Genomic DNA, 14,607 nt, shown 5'->3' with positions numbered 1-14,607 from the left:
TCTGGAGTCGAGCTCATTACTATAAAATGTGATTTATTAAACAGCGTACATGAAATACTGCATTCCTCGTAGAAAGCAATACACTGTCCTCTTGGCCCCTTCGTCATCACATGACAGTGAGTTCCTCTTTACTATTTCCACGGCGCTCTTTAGACTAAGATGAGCTGCTACAGTGTTCTCAGCTTTATGATGTACTGGCCGACTCCTCCCCTTTGGGAATGCTAACGACAAGACTGTACACTTGTGCTAGCTAATGTTATCTTCACCTCAACACAACACTCCCAGTAAAGTCTTTCACCAGTGTTAACCCTAACTCACTGATTCAACCCCAGGCCAGTCGTGCCTAACGTTGAGTCTGTGTTTCACCACGCCACTGTTGTCTACAGAGAAAAAAAGCTAAGGGGTGTGTCCAAAATCACTCCTTCAGTTAGTAATCAATGGTTTACTCTATGGTGAGTAGAAAAATGAGCTGTGAATCATGATTTTGTTACCGACCAGTGTAGTGTTGCATAATAAATATCTATGAATGCATTGTAAGATTTTTAGCAAGTAGTGTACACATGCATTCTGTGTGGGATTTTTTTAGGGCACTATATGATCCATAAATATTGCACATAGAATTTGGACACTCCAAAAAGTCATTAAAGTAATGCTGTGTTCCAAATTACATCGTTTTTGTGTACTTTCAGGGCGTACTGCAGCTGCCCTCACAAAGTATGTACTGTTGCACCTTGAACTTTGACCTTCTTGCTCACTAAACATTGCAGTCCGTAGTGTCAAATTTGAAGCATAAAGAAATAGTACGTGATTTCAACGAGGCAGATCTTAAACGTTACCACTTAAGATTACCTTTGAGATAACACAAAACTCCATTCTCCAACCTGGAGGGCTCTGCTGTTGTTACTTTGCAAAATATATTAGCTTTAACTTTTAAATTATAGCTGCATAGTAGACTGTTTTCAATTTCTTGACTGATTATAGTCATTGCAGCTTCTGTTATCTGTCTGAAGAGCAGCTGATGAGATCAATTTACCACTGTGCAGAGGATTGTGGGTCGGAATAGCTCGAAAATAGCAGAAGAACGTTGTAAAATGTGACCGGCTGCAGCAGACCATCCTGGTATTTTTATTATACTGCATTTGACATATATGACGGAGAATTAGGGCCATTTAAAAAAACAAAACAACCATAGAGTTTGAGAATGGAGTCGTAAATCTATGAGAAAAAAGTTGGAATTTGGCTAGAATAAAGTCGTAAACCTACAAGACAAACGGACAAATGCTCAGGTTAAAAGAACAAATGGAATGGCGTGCAGGGTCAGTCACTATGACGAGCGCATAACAGTACACCAGAGCTTGTCAGCTACAACAGCACTGGAGATAAGAGTTATGCATAAGAGCGGGACGGTGTGCCACATCCAACATACCAATGCACATACAATGGTATAACCAAAATGTGTTGATCACTGGGAGGACTGGAGACCAGCTGCTTATCCCCACTGCTGTCAGGCCGCCTTAGGTTGCAAAGCATAACAGGATGCATTGTAGGTATATGAATGACAACACATTGAACATGATAATGCACAGTGCAGCTCTCGAAATCTAAGATTTTTTTCCTATAACATGGCCCTTATTCTTCTTCAAAGACATAGTATGTATTGGGAATTACTAAATATTATTTTTTAAGTGGTCTGGTTATTGAAATGCACCATAACTGTAGTGCACCCAGTAACAAATCAGGAGTTCTTTGGACACAGCCCAGGTGTATCTAGTGATGTAAAGTAAAAGCCATCTGTGTTCTCCACTCGAGTCTAGTAACACTGGCAGCATATCCCCTGATTGGTCCAAGTGCTTTTCAGTTTACCAGATATTTTCTGAACTTTTTTGAGTCAAACAGATGCTAGAAAACTTGGGTGCACTCTTACAAGCGGAGACTGCCACCTACTCGTACATCCAAAATATAAATAAAAAAGATGCACCTTCTTCCTCTGTAGACAGCAATGAAAAGAACTTTGAAAGAAGGAAGATCTTATGTTTTTGTTTCTTTGGAAAAAACCCTGAACTGTGTTACGCAAAGTGAATTAGGACGCAGTGTAAAGGAAGCCATGTGTTTGATTAACGCAGTAAACAGGATAGGAGTGAGAATATTATTGCAGTCGGAGGGCGACGTCATTTCTTGATCACTTCCTCTTTCAGTTTGTCAGCCAGATGTTTTCTCTTCTGTAGCTTCTTCCTCTCCTCGGCAGATATCTCCTGCATAAAGACACCAGAGCAGGCAGAAGGGTTAACGACCAGAGAGAAAAGATAACAATCACCACCAGTGGCTTAAGACAAAAATGTTGAGGAAGTGAAAGCAGAGGGGAAGACAACTGAAATACAACCAAGCACATGTGTACACAGGTATTAGCTAGTAAAGGAAAAGCAGCTAGCATTGGGAATATGGCTATGCTTCATCTGTATATTGAGGGTTTTCAAATTGGTATCAAATAGCTAAATATTTATAAAGCTTTATGCATCTAAGGAGGAGATTTTAATAGCTTTCAGTTAGTACAAAACTGACATCTTGTTTCTTTTCTGTGTTTGAGGGATTGAGAGTCAGGACTTAGAGTGAGTTTGTGTGAGACAGAGACAAGATGAGGGAGAGCACCACACGGCAAAACCTAAGCAACCAACTAGGCATGAATGAGTACATGTGTTCACATCAGGCAGAGGCAGCAGATGAATCACCTTCTGTTTGGGGGGGTTAGTAGATTGTTGTGCTGGAGGAAGAGGAGCAGGAGGAAGAGGAGCAGGTGGGGGACAGGCCCCATTTCTCTGGGACTGCCCCACTGCCTCCTGACAAAGCAGTCCAGGTAAGATACAGGCAGAGGGAAATGAAGAACAAAAAGCCAAGGAGGAAAAATGTGGGTTAAAGAAAATCTGGTGAAATCAAGAATTTCATTTTGGAATAAAAGATAATAAAATGTGATTAAAATGAAAAGTATGGATAAATGATGAGGTCCTGCCCCAACTCAAAGGCAGTGAATATGAGGAAAAGTGAGTAGTTGATTACATCTAACATCATCAGCCATGTTAAGCTACATGTATACTGCTCTGACCTCTGACCTATTAATAAAAGGAGGTATAACGAAGGACAGGAACCGATGGTACATACCAGGGTGGTGGTGGGGTTGGGGGTGGTGGTGGGTGCCTCCACTGGCGTGGTTGTCTGCTTGGTTTTCTGCTGCTCTTTCTTCAGTGCATGTAGCTTGTCTCGCTGCTGACGCAGATATGCCGCCCTCTGCTGGAGCTGCTCCTGCTGAGACGCTGACAACTCCTACAGGGAAGTGAGGGGGTGGAGGTGAAACAGTAGTCGCAGTGCAGCTCAAAGAATGCACAAGCATGCATGATGAGTTTTGTCCAGATAACTCTTCTCCAGCAATTTTAAAATGATGTGGTCGTGTGCACACCAAAAAATATATGGAACATTCAGACACATAAAGAAGTTATTCACTTGATTGGGTCATGTGTGAATTCAATATCCGAGTGTTAAACAAAAGATAAGTCCTTTATCACACAACAGTGCTAAGTTAAACAAGTAGAAGGACAGACTCACTGTAAATGGCTTAGAGAAGCCAGCCTCCCTGTGTGCCTCCTCCAGCCACGCCTCAGCTGCAGTCTGGATGCTGCTCCTCTGCTCCTTGGTGTCAGGACTGAGGCTGACGGAGGGCTCACTGGACTTTACTGGAGCTCTCACTGCTGGAAGGGCTCTGGACGCCACACCGTTACTGCCACAATCTGCACACACATATTCAAAGTACTTTGTTCACGGGTTGGCTGAGTTAAAAAATGGCATAATACTTTAAAAAATATGAACAGGACTGCTCATGTAGCTTATTTACTGGACAAACAATAGAACACAATATATCTCCACTATTTCCTTCAGAGGATGAAAAGGTTTTACTAACTATAATCTGGATTAATTCTGGGTTTCCCCAAGATTAGAAGTAAATCAGCTAAATGTGGTGGAGAATTTTAACAAGACAAAAAGAAGAGTTCAGTTGTAGCTTGTGGTGAAAAGTTTAAAGTTCTCCTGAGATACCTGGTGTTGGTTTAGGTGTGGAGCTGCTCTTAGCTGCACTTTTTGCATCTCCACCTCCCAAGGCAGCTGCTTTGCTCTCTTCTTTTGTGACTGCTTTGCCGTTGACCTGGAGGGAGGGACCCACAGGCATTAATACATGTTGTACAGATGACACAAACATTGCATTAAATTCGGCCAACTACTGCAACAAGCAAATGCAGCTATAACACCATATACAGTCCTTTGTATTGATTGTAGACTTGTAGGCACTAGTGTGTCATACAGAAACATTCATATTACTATAGAACAGTGATACTCAACTTATAGTCCGTGGGCCAGATCTGGCCTGCCAGGTGGGTATCCCAGGGTCACAGATAGAGGTCCAGGCTAAGCCCTGAATGTCCTTAAATCCTAGAAACACCCCTGCGTACACCTAACCTGTGAGGTGCTGCTGCCCCTGCCCTCCTTTCATTCTGCAGAAGTGCCCCCCTGCTCAAGTGAGTTGAGTATCCTTACTGTAGAACTTTGCCGGATACTGAAAAACATAATTGACCGGGTTCTCTTTCTTTCCTTTTGCTGGTATCTGATCAAGCTGGCACTTCTACTCATCCTCTGACAGTAAAGCTCTGACTGGTACCAAACTGGTGAGAGAAGATCCTGACTGGTGAATGATTTAGTATGTATATTTAAGTGGCCTCGAAATATCTAAAGACAATGTTTCACATCAAATTAATAGCGTGTAAAATGGAAGAACACACTTCCCACTCTCTCTGCAATCAGCAAATGTTCTTGATATATTGACACTCCACATGCGACCTAATTTACATGCTTTAAAACTACAAAGCTTCTGCATGACCGACCCACTACACAGGCTATTAAACAGAAACTACTGCTACTATCTACTATCTGCCCTCAGGATGCACTGATACTAAGTGTTTTGGATATCCTGTGTACCACACAGTACATTTTGATACCAGAGAACAGAGCAGGACAAACATCTAAAGCCAAAGGAACTTCATTTCCTACCCATGTCACATATATTCACTCTGTGTTTACACATGGTATTAATGCATCCTTAAACTACTCCTTAAACAATGTAAATGTTACTACATGGTTGCTTCAGTTACCAGATTAATTTCAGTGGCAGTGTTCCCGTTCACTAGCGGGGTGTGGTGACCATTAGTGCGGCTGCTGTCACCATTCCCCTCAGCTTTGGCCTTAGCATGGAATAAACAGCACAGTGGAGACAGTGTCGTGTTATAAAGGAGAGATCACGATTTAAAGGCACAGTTCACCCCAAAATAATAATTAAAAAAAACAACACATTTTCCTGTTACCTGTGGTGCTGTTAATAAATCTAGATTGTTCTGGTGTGAGTTGCTGAGCGTTGGAGATATTGACCGTAGAGAAGTCTGCCCTCTCTTGAGTATAACTGAAGTAGATGGCACTTGGCTTGAGGTTGTCAAAGAGCCAAAAAAAGTTGTTTAATGGAGGAACTATATTCTTTCTACCGAACTACTCCTGTAAACTGTATCACCACGCAGAATCATGCATTTACTCGTTGCTCACCTAGCACCACTGAGCCAGCTAATGTTGCAGCTCACCCGAGGAGGACGCCATTAATGTTTACATCTCGTACTGTTACGCCATGAGTAGATGCATACCTGCTTCTGCCCTGTGCTATGGCTGATTGGTGTATTTTGGTACAAAAAGAAAATAGTTCCTAAATGAAACTGCTCATGACAAGGTCTGAGTAACTAGGTCATGATTTCTGGAAAGAGACATTGATGTTGAGTTTTTCAAATGTATTTCTTTGGTACTTTGAGCACAATCTAGTATTTTATTGGATAGAAGGCAGACATCTAAATTGATAAATACCCCTACCGGTAAGAGGAAACGTTGTATTTTTGATCTGGGGGTGAACCATTCCTTTAAGGGGAAAAGGGTAACCATTAAGAATTAGTAGCATCGGACACTACACAAAAAGTTGTGGTGTTGTGTTGTGGGATAAACATCCCACAAAGGTAACAAAGTGATGCTGCTGGTTTTACAGGTCTAATTTGGATTGTTTAGCTCATGGTGTCTTACCTTGGCAGTGATGCTTTGTTGGCTGGGAGCAGAGGTGGTATTCTGGGCTTCACTGCCTTCTGTCATTGGCTTATCAGAGCAGCTGCTGGAGGTAGAGCCAACCTCTTCCTCTAATAGCAGCCTTCTGGACATTTCCTCATCATACTCCTCTTTTGACTTTCTGAAGACAAAGCAACGAGGGAGAAGAAAGAAATATTAGATCTAAGTCAAGTAAATTGTCTGAACTTTTATTATTCATAAATTAGCCTAAGCAGAAGTAATTTTTTTTGCAAAACCTAAAACACCTTAACTGGTCCTGCTGTAGACCACTCAAGAGCGTAGCCCATGTGTGATAAGAGCTTAGTAAATCTACAGTTAAGCAGGTTCTATTGTACATTTAATCTTTGCCTTGCGGTACCAGAAACTAGAAAGAGACAGCAATGTCAAGGATTTCCATGTGTTAACCACGCTATGTCCCAGCTTGCTCACAGGCATCACCAGGGCAACACACACAGATCCTTTAATTTGATTTATTTAACAACTTAAATTGCCTTACAGGAGACTTCCGCGAAGAATTTACCACTAGGTGTGCGGATAGAGACAGACAGAGATGTAAAAGAGCAAGAAAAGGATGGTCTATTAGTTTGTTTTTGTTTTTCTAAGAAAAGCTGTAAAACATCAGCATGATGGGTGTTTTATGACACTGATGACAAAATTAAACAAAGATCATGCCAAAAAATAAAAGGAACACCTGCATGATAATTACTCTGACTGATGGTGGCTTTATGTCTTTTCACAGGTGCTCCTAATTACTTAACTAGAGCCGTGTGTTACTGTTGAAAAGATATCCCAATAACTAGCAAACTATCACACGACTTAAAGGGACAGTTCAGATCTTTTGAAGTATGAGGTACTTATCGGTAGTCAGTGTTCTAAATACAGTAGATTTCAGTCGGCATCTTTTCAGGTTTCAATTTCTTGAATACGTTTCACCTCTCATCCAAGAGGCTTCTTCAGTTCTGAGAGAGAGAGAGCTGGAGAAGCCTCTTGGATGAGAAGTGAAATGTCTTCAAGAAACTCCAGCAAGTCCAGTTGTCTACGATATAGCACTTAAGATTACCATGACCTGGATGACTGAGAATCGTCACCAACAAGCTTGCAGGAGTACTGCCACAGAAGCCAAGCAATGTACTGCTGTGGACAGGGGGCAATAATCAAATAAATGTTGGCCAGCAGACAGCTATTTGGACAGGGAGCAGGAGCTGTTATATTGTTATATCTCTTCAAAGCTAGACTCCATTAAGAAAAGCAGTAATTTTAGCTTGCTGAACATGGGAGTTACTGGTCTATCACTGCATCGATCAGTTAGTATGTTTGTGTTATTGTGTGACTTTGGCGCTTAAAAGTGTTAGTTTGGATTCACCAAAGTCACACAACAACACAATCAACTAACTGATCGAGGCAGTGGCAGACCGATGCTTACTGTGTTCAGCAAGATGAAATTACTGTTTTTCTCAATGGAGACTGGCGGCTTTGACAAGAGCATAGATGGGGAACTGAAGTAGTTAATGGTTTCTCCATTGAAAAGGGCTGTCTGTGTCAAGGTGAAGCAGTGAAAATATTCTCGATATAGCATACACTTAAACTGCTATTGATTTTTGTAGGCAGCTAAAATACATTTTGTTACTGACCCCTCTAAGGCAGTATTTCGCTTAGCGGCCTGCTTATTCAAACTGGGGGCATGCCAACCGACACCTACTGTATATAACATACTGACTATAGTACCTCATACAACCCCACTTCAATAGATCTGAACTGTTCCTTTAATGTGTGACAGTATACTTAATTTTTAGCATTTTGATGACAGTCATTCCAGATGTTACTGTGACTGTGGCTTGTCAGAATCCCTGCTAAGACTTTCATAGCATCCAAAAAAAATCAAGCCTAAAAACCAATACTGAAATTTCTTATTCTAATGGCACTCCAACCACAGTCAAGTGGGCATCAAGAGACACATTTCAAAGTCAGTCAACCAGACATGAGGTCTGCACTCTAACACAGTTTACAGCACTTGAGAAAAGCATTTCTATAGATCATGTTTAGCAATAAGGAAGTTTAACCTGACTAAGGATCATCTTTCAAAGCATTAAAAAACAGAACAGAATGAAAGTCAACTTGCAGACTTGAAACTTGCTTGAGATTGGTAACCCAAATCCACCACAGTAAACATTTAGTTGCCTTAAAGTTTTAAAGGTCCTGCATATTATTATTGCATGGTGCTGCACCTGCCAGCGGATTGAGGAATTCCTTCATGGTGCATTAACGTGCTTTTAGGGAAGTAAGTTGCAGAAAAGCATTATAGTGGCAGCATGTTTTTTCAGAAAGTGCATCCCAGAAAAAATCCCAGTGACATGAACTGAAGCCAGTGGTGATCCAAAAGGGAGGAAGTGCAGAATAATGCAGCGCTGATAAGCAGCCAAAGTACCCTGGTAAGACAAAGGGGATAAAAATACTATTTCTCTCAGTTGCTTGTTTAGTGTCAATCCCTCCAACCTAAATTAGCTGGACCCTAAGGAGCTTAACTGCGGTCCCATTAGACTCAGTGTGTTCTACTTGGCCAGGCTGCCACTAGCAAAATCCCATTAGAGAGCAGGGGCAGGAGCTTCTGGATGCATACAGGTTATGGACACAGAGAAAATGTGGAAATATTGTAACAATATAATGAGGAAAAACTCAGCTTTAAACACATAACGACTGAATTAATAACTTAGTAAAAACAATTAAACAAAAAAATCTAGTGGTCTAAACTGTAAGATGTTTCACAGAATACATTCATTGTGATATTTCAGCCTAAATACATAAAGAGAAAACATGAATATATGTGTAAGACTACGTGTTTAAAAATAGGATATGAGTAGTAGGGTACAGAGAGAGCACAGATGACTTACTTGAGAACCTCCTGCAGGATTTTCATCTCTTGCTCCTGCAGCTCTGACATCACGTCCATGCCATCAGTCAGACACTCGGGGAGGGCCCCTACACACACAGTCATAACACTTGCAGCTATATCAGTGGTCTTTTTTCCTGTTTGTGAGTGTGCGTTTGGCTGTGTGTGTCTTGCTGCAGCATACCGTTCCTTTCTTTAATGACTCTGAGGGCTTGAAGCTGCAGCTCCATGTTCTTCTGGACCATCAGTGAGCGAAATATTTGGAAGTCATCTGTAGCCAGAACTGGCTGGAACACCGACTGAGCAACAAAACAACAACCACATATCAGACAATGACGAATGAGTGGCATTACGTCTAGGTAAAGAGATGCATCTGTGATTCTAGAGAATAGGTCATTATGCATTTATTTAAAGCCAGTCATTAAGTAAGGCAAAGATGGATTATGATACTGGATTTCTTGCCAAAATGCTGATATATCACAACACATTTGACCGATAACCGATATCGATTTATCCACTTTTTCCCCATCAAAGTTTAGTGATTATCAAGTCTCTTCTGTAGTGGAATATTATGCATGCATACTCTTATCGTGATGGCCCACCAGCAGATGGAGACATGAAATACAATACTTTTCAGAATTAAAAATAAGAAAAAGCATGTTGGCCGAGTCTACTTTGTTTTACTGATGATGTGCCGATATTATCGTGAATCCAACTGAGGTCTAACGAATATTTCACAGAAAAACATGAGTTATATTGCCACATTTGAAAACCTTTGGCAGCCACTGATTTTGGCTCCGTATTTCAAACAAGTTCTCCATTACTAAACTACTAATTTTGTGCTTGAATTTTTCCAGACACAGACTTCTGTCTGCATGAGATTAGCTAACCCTAAACGATGCAGACGGAATAATAAATAGTCAGTGTTCCTCGCCGAAGATTCTCCCCGTTAGCCGACTGTAGATCAGGACAGGATGTACAGTACTTCCTGCATGACAGACAATCAACTCAAGTCCTTACACACATTAAGATATGTTTGCAAACACAGGGGCATTTAAGCCTAATCTTTCACATTAGCTTCCTGTCTATCTTCAGAGGTCTGTCCACCATCTAGGCTAATGCTAGGCAAATCTTTCTGAACAACCATAAGTACAAGTTCAGTGTTCTAGGTCACCAGGTTCAGTCTCTATGCTCAGCTTGTCTCTGTCCCCTCCACACTATTCCCCTTGGACCTCTGTCAGTCTCTATTATCCCATGCCGTTTCTGCCTGAAGCCAAAACCTAATGTATATCCTGTTTCTCTGAGTAACTTAATCACAGAAAAGGTCAGTCAGCTACAGCGGGTTAAGAGATCGTACACCACAACACATTCCTCTGCAAGATACAGCGCCATGTGCTCGACTCCACATTAGCCTATACAAAGTAACTGAGTTATGCAAACCTGTCTGAGATATGACTACGCTTTCCTTGTTTCCTCTTCCACATTTTCCCTATACCTTATTAATTTCACACAGATAATGTGAAAATAATTTTGTCTTCACTCACTGGCTTCCCTATTCTCTTGTTCATTTTTCTTTGGTGAAATAGTTCAATGAAAATGTCAAAACGGAGAAGGCCATCACCTAATAATCCTGCTACATAAAACAAACCAGCCCAAGCCCTATGAGAAACATACTCATAGATGTGGTACATACCCCATCAGTGTGAGAGTTCAAGCATCGTAAGTGTGAAACACTAGTGCTGTTTTGCATAAGAACTACTGAATTTGCTGCTGCAGCACTGCAGAATTATACTCAAATTACTATCATCTTGATGTATGATGGATATTGAGGTGTGTTTTCAAATGAAAATCAAAGTGCCATGTGTTAAACCAGTGTATTCCCTCAGTTTCTGTTTTCTCAGTGTAGATGCAGTCTTACATCTGCTCTCAAACAAATTAAACTATATAATAAAATAAAGAAACTTATTAATTATTCAGTTAATTTAAGCCTGAGCCTTATGCTTTATCTTTCTAGCTTTTTTCCATCAGTACTATTAATTAAGGTGAATTATATTTTGATTGTTTTATTTCCAGGACACAACAGTGAAGCAAGCGATCACTTATATAGCTGAACTTAAAAAGAACCTAAAATACAACACTAAACTAAACAACATGATCTCATTTTACAGAAGACACAACCTCTGCGTACTGGAAACTGAAACTTCTGCAATCCTTAATCCTTGTTTTAGGTGAATCTGACACGCTTTGCAGACATTAACTATTTATCTTAGGGTTAATTAATAAGATCTAAGTCTCTGAGGATTGCAATGAAATCCTGCATCCTGCATCTCTGCCAATTTGGCACAGCCACATTACACCTCTTGATCAGTGCCAAGGACAATCTAACGACAGGCTGTAAAATCTTCAACTGTAACTAATAGTATCTTAAAATTCGTATTCAACACAGCATAATACACTTTTAAAACCATATGTTATTTAGGAATTGTTGTCTCAAACAGTGAAGGCAAACAGTTTGGAAATACACACAGACACACATACATATATACAAAACACTGCCTATATCCATAGCACCTTAAAGCCGAGAACATTTTTTGGTATGTGGACCCAATCTCACCTGAACCACCCAACCCTTACAATGCATGATCCGTGCTTTATATACTGGCTACACAAGAGCACACACTAATAAACAAATGTGGGTAGGGCACCGGCAACAGCAGCAGGGTTGACCACTACTGAGGGAACAAGCCCACCTGTTCACTCCCAAACACATATTTTAATTTCCATCTTCTCAGCCGCCGTTTCAAAGCCTCACCAAGTACTGTCAGTTTATTAAATCCACCAATATGGATGAAGGAGGTTTCATTTTCAGCCCTGTTCGATCTGTTTCTCTGTCTCTGCATCTTAACAAGACAGATTGCAAATTTGTAAGTGAATAAGCAACAAACTTCTTCTTAAGGGAACTGGTCAGTTGAGAATTTGCTCACTGACTGAACAGAGGGGGTGCAATAGTGGGCATGAATCCTCAAAAAAGCCATATTAGAAATATATGTGACATCATTTAAGTATGGAAAATGACCACAAGACCAAAGAAGAGGCCGATGCTTCAGGATTTTTCTGAATTAAACATACAAGAGCTATTTTTGCCTTTAGATACAAGCACCTTATCAATGTCACCAAAACATAAGGACTGCTGAATAAATAGAGCAGGCCACATGGTACTACAACATTAAACTGAAATGAACAGCAGCATCTCATGCCAAGTTTTAGGTACAGCTATGAAAACGAGAGATTCCTGATGTGCGCAGCCAGGTTGCAGGGAAAGAATGAATAACTTTTGATGAAAATCTGCTGCTTGGAGCTGACCTGTCTTGACAACTGCACACCTATAGCAGAGGTATGCACTCTGCCTAGGCAACACACTTCTGCCTGGCAAAGTCAAAGCGCTTTCATAGAACAGATCTAAATTTAGTTTAGGCTAAAAGCATAAACATGTAGCTTGTACTGTAGATTACGTCACAGACTGCATTCTCATATTGCTGAATCATGCTGAAATAAAACACACATCAGCCTTAAAGGAGGAGACAGAGACCAGCTATGTTTGGCACCAGGCACAAAGCAGCATAACTGAGGTTATGTAAGCAAATCCCATCCTTGATTCTCCATTCAGGTTAACTGGCAGGCTGACAGTGGTGTGCGAACAGGAAGCTTAACGTACCTGCAGCGTTTTGGACTTGGCAAAGGGAGAGGTGCACGCATCCAGAAACTGCTGCTCGTTGATGCCAACCTCCTGCATGTAATTCTCCAGCAGATTCTCCACCTACAGAAGCAAAGCAGCTTACATTAGTCCAGTCTGATGAATCAGCAACATAAAACCACTAATGGGTGATACTGATGAGCCAATTCGTGAAAATAGGGCTCTCTGGGGAGATGTACACGTTGCAGTAAATATCTGGAGCAAAGACTGTACTCACCAGTTTCTTGTACTGCTGGTGGATCTCTGTGTATGACAACTTGTTTTCATCTTCGTCATCAAAAACTAAGATAATAATCACATATAAATGTTAGCAATTCGACATATATACTGTATCCACTGGAAAACACTTCCTTAACTAGCTTTATTTACCTAGTTATGTATGTTTTGTAGCATTAAATGCCCACAATAACTTCATATACACGCCCCTTTTGGAAACTAGTTTCCACCTTGCTAGCTAACATTACCTTCCCAAGGTAAACTAACGTACATTTACTGACTTATTAGGACTTTTTAATCGATTAGTTGGTTGCTACCTGTGCCCTTTGTGGCTTTAAGACGACAATACAATTCTGAAAGTCTGGCTAAGTCACAAAAAGGACAAGTATTACATAAAATGCAGAGTTATCAAACGTTAAAAAATACCAAAACATCGCAAGTTAGCGTTAGCTTAGCCACCTAACGTTAGCTAACGGTCACAGCTCCAGAGAGCCTTCACCCTGGGCTTTACTGTGTAGCTAAATGTCCCAAACTTAACATGGCGGATGCAAATTTTTACCTGTGCATTTGTTTTCCATAAAGTCCGTGACAGGAATGACCCACTCGGGACTTCCCAGGTAGCCCACGATGCTCTCTACAACCCATTCACTGTCATCCTCAGCCATGTTGGCCGCTGCTGGGTTAACAACAACACCACCAGCGCAGCAGCGATGTGTTTCAGGTCGGCGCGTCCAGCTCCACTACACCACGAATATACTCCACCCAGACTGATGGACAAAGACATCCGCTTCAATGTCCTTCATATTCGAGTCCCCATCGAGCGGCACGGCGGCTGTTTGCCTCCTCTTCACGGGACGGGACAGTCTCCGGTGAGAAAAGCGCACTCATGAATTTGCAGCCTGGAGTGGTGACGCCTAATCGGTTTCTAGGGTAACCGTTACGTCATTCCGCTGCCGCTCGAGCCCAGGCAGGTCCAGGCCACAGGTATTTCTCTTCTGCTGCTGTCTCTCAGTTTCACTTCATTTCACACCAACTTTTTATATGTTTTAACTTCAACACAGTCATAAAGAAATACCGTCGTGGCTAATAATCATTTATACAACATTTGTACAGTGGTAAGACTCAGCCTTAGCCTCAGTAAAACAGAAGTACCACAGTGTAGATATACTCTGCAACTAGTAAAAGTCCTGCATTCAAAATTCTACTCAAAATATTCCTGTTCAGTGTATTAATATGTGAATAAGTATTCATTTATGGGTATGTGGGTGTACACACATGTATATATTGCATATATTCATACTTTGTGTAATTCATATGTTCACTTATTTGAATATAAAAATATGGCAGGACAAGTTGATGAAGATAGATATGTAATAGTGATATTATTTTTTTGTACGGCAAAGACAATCAGTAAAGTATATTCATACTTTGTGTAATTCATATATTCACTTATTTAAATAGAAAAAAGATAGGACAAGTTGATGAAGATAGATATGTAGTATTAATATTTATATATATATATTTTCTGTAAGTTTCTGGTAGTATATATATATCATACATTTGT

At 40.7% G+C, this 14,607-nt stretch overlaps 1 protein-coding gene across 3 annotated transcripts; it reads right to left on the bottom strand.

Annotated features, from left to right (window-relative positions):
* Positions 1-16: 16 nt before the first annotated feature.
* cfap36 (cilia and flagella associated protein 36) lies at positions 17-13,972 on the bottom strand. Of its 3 annotated transcripts, XM_033612647.2 has the most exons (12): positions 13,603-13,972; positions 13,045-13,109; positions 12,789-12,890; positions 9,258-9,372; positions 9,075-9,162; positions 6,148-6,307; positions 5,187-5,276; positions 4,081-4,186; positions 3,595-3,776; positions 3,154-3,315; positions 2,727-2,834; positions 17-2,252 (listed from the first exon to the last, which is right to left on the bottom strand). In XM_033612647.2, the coding sequence occupies exons 1-12, from the start codon at positions 13,706-13,708 to the stop codon at positions 2,169-2,171; spliced, it is 1,368 nt and encodes a 455-aa protein (XP_033468538.2). In that variant the 5' UTR covers positions 13,709-13,972; the 3' UTR covers positions 17-2,168. The 3 variants fall into 3 exon arrangements, with proteins under 3 accessions (XP_033468538.2, XP_033468540.2, XP_033468539.2); XM_033612649.2 differs by lacking the exon at positions 2,727-2,834; XM_033612648.2 differs by lacking the exon at positions 5,187-5,276.
* Positions 13,973-14,607: the final 635 nt, after the last annotated feature.

Source organism: Epinephelus lanceolatus, chromosome 17 (assembly GCF_041903045.1).
Source record: "Epinephelus lanceolatus isolate andai-2023 chromosome 17, ASM4190304v1, whole genome shotgun sequence".
In the NCBI taxonomy this organism is placed as follows: domain Eukaryota; kingdom Metazoa; phylum Chordata; class Actinopteri; order Perciformes; family Serranidae; genus Epinephelus; species Epinephelus lanceolatus.
This window is presented reverse-complemented; position numbering and strand designations above follow the sequence as displayed.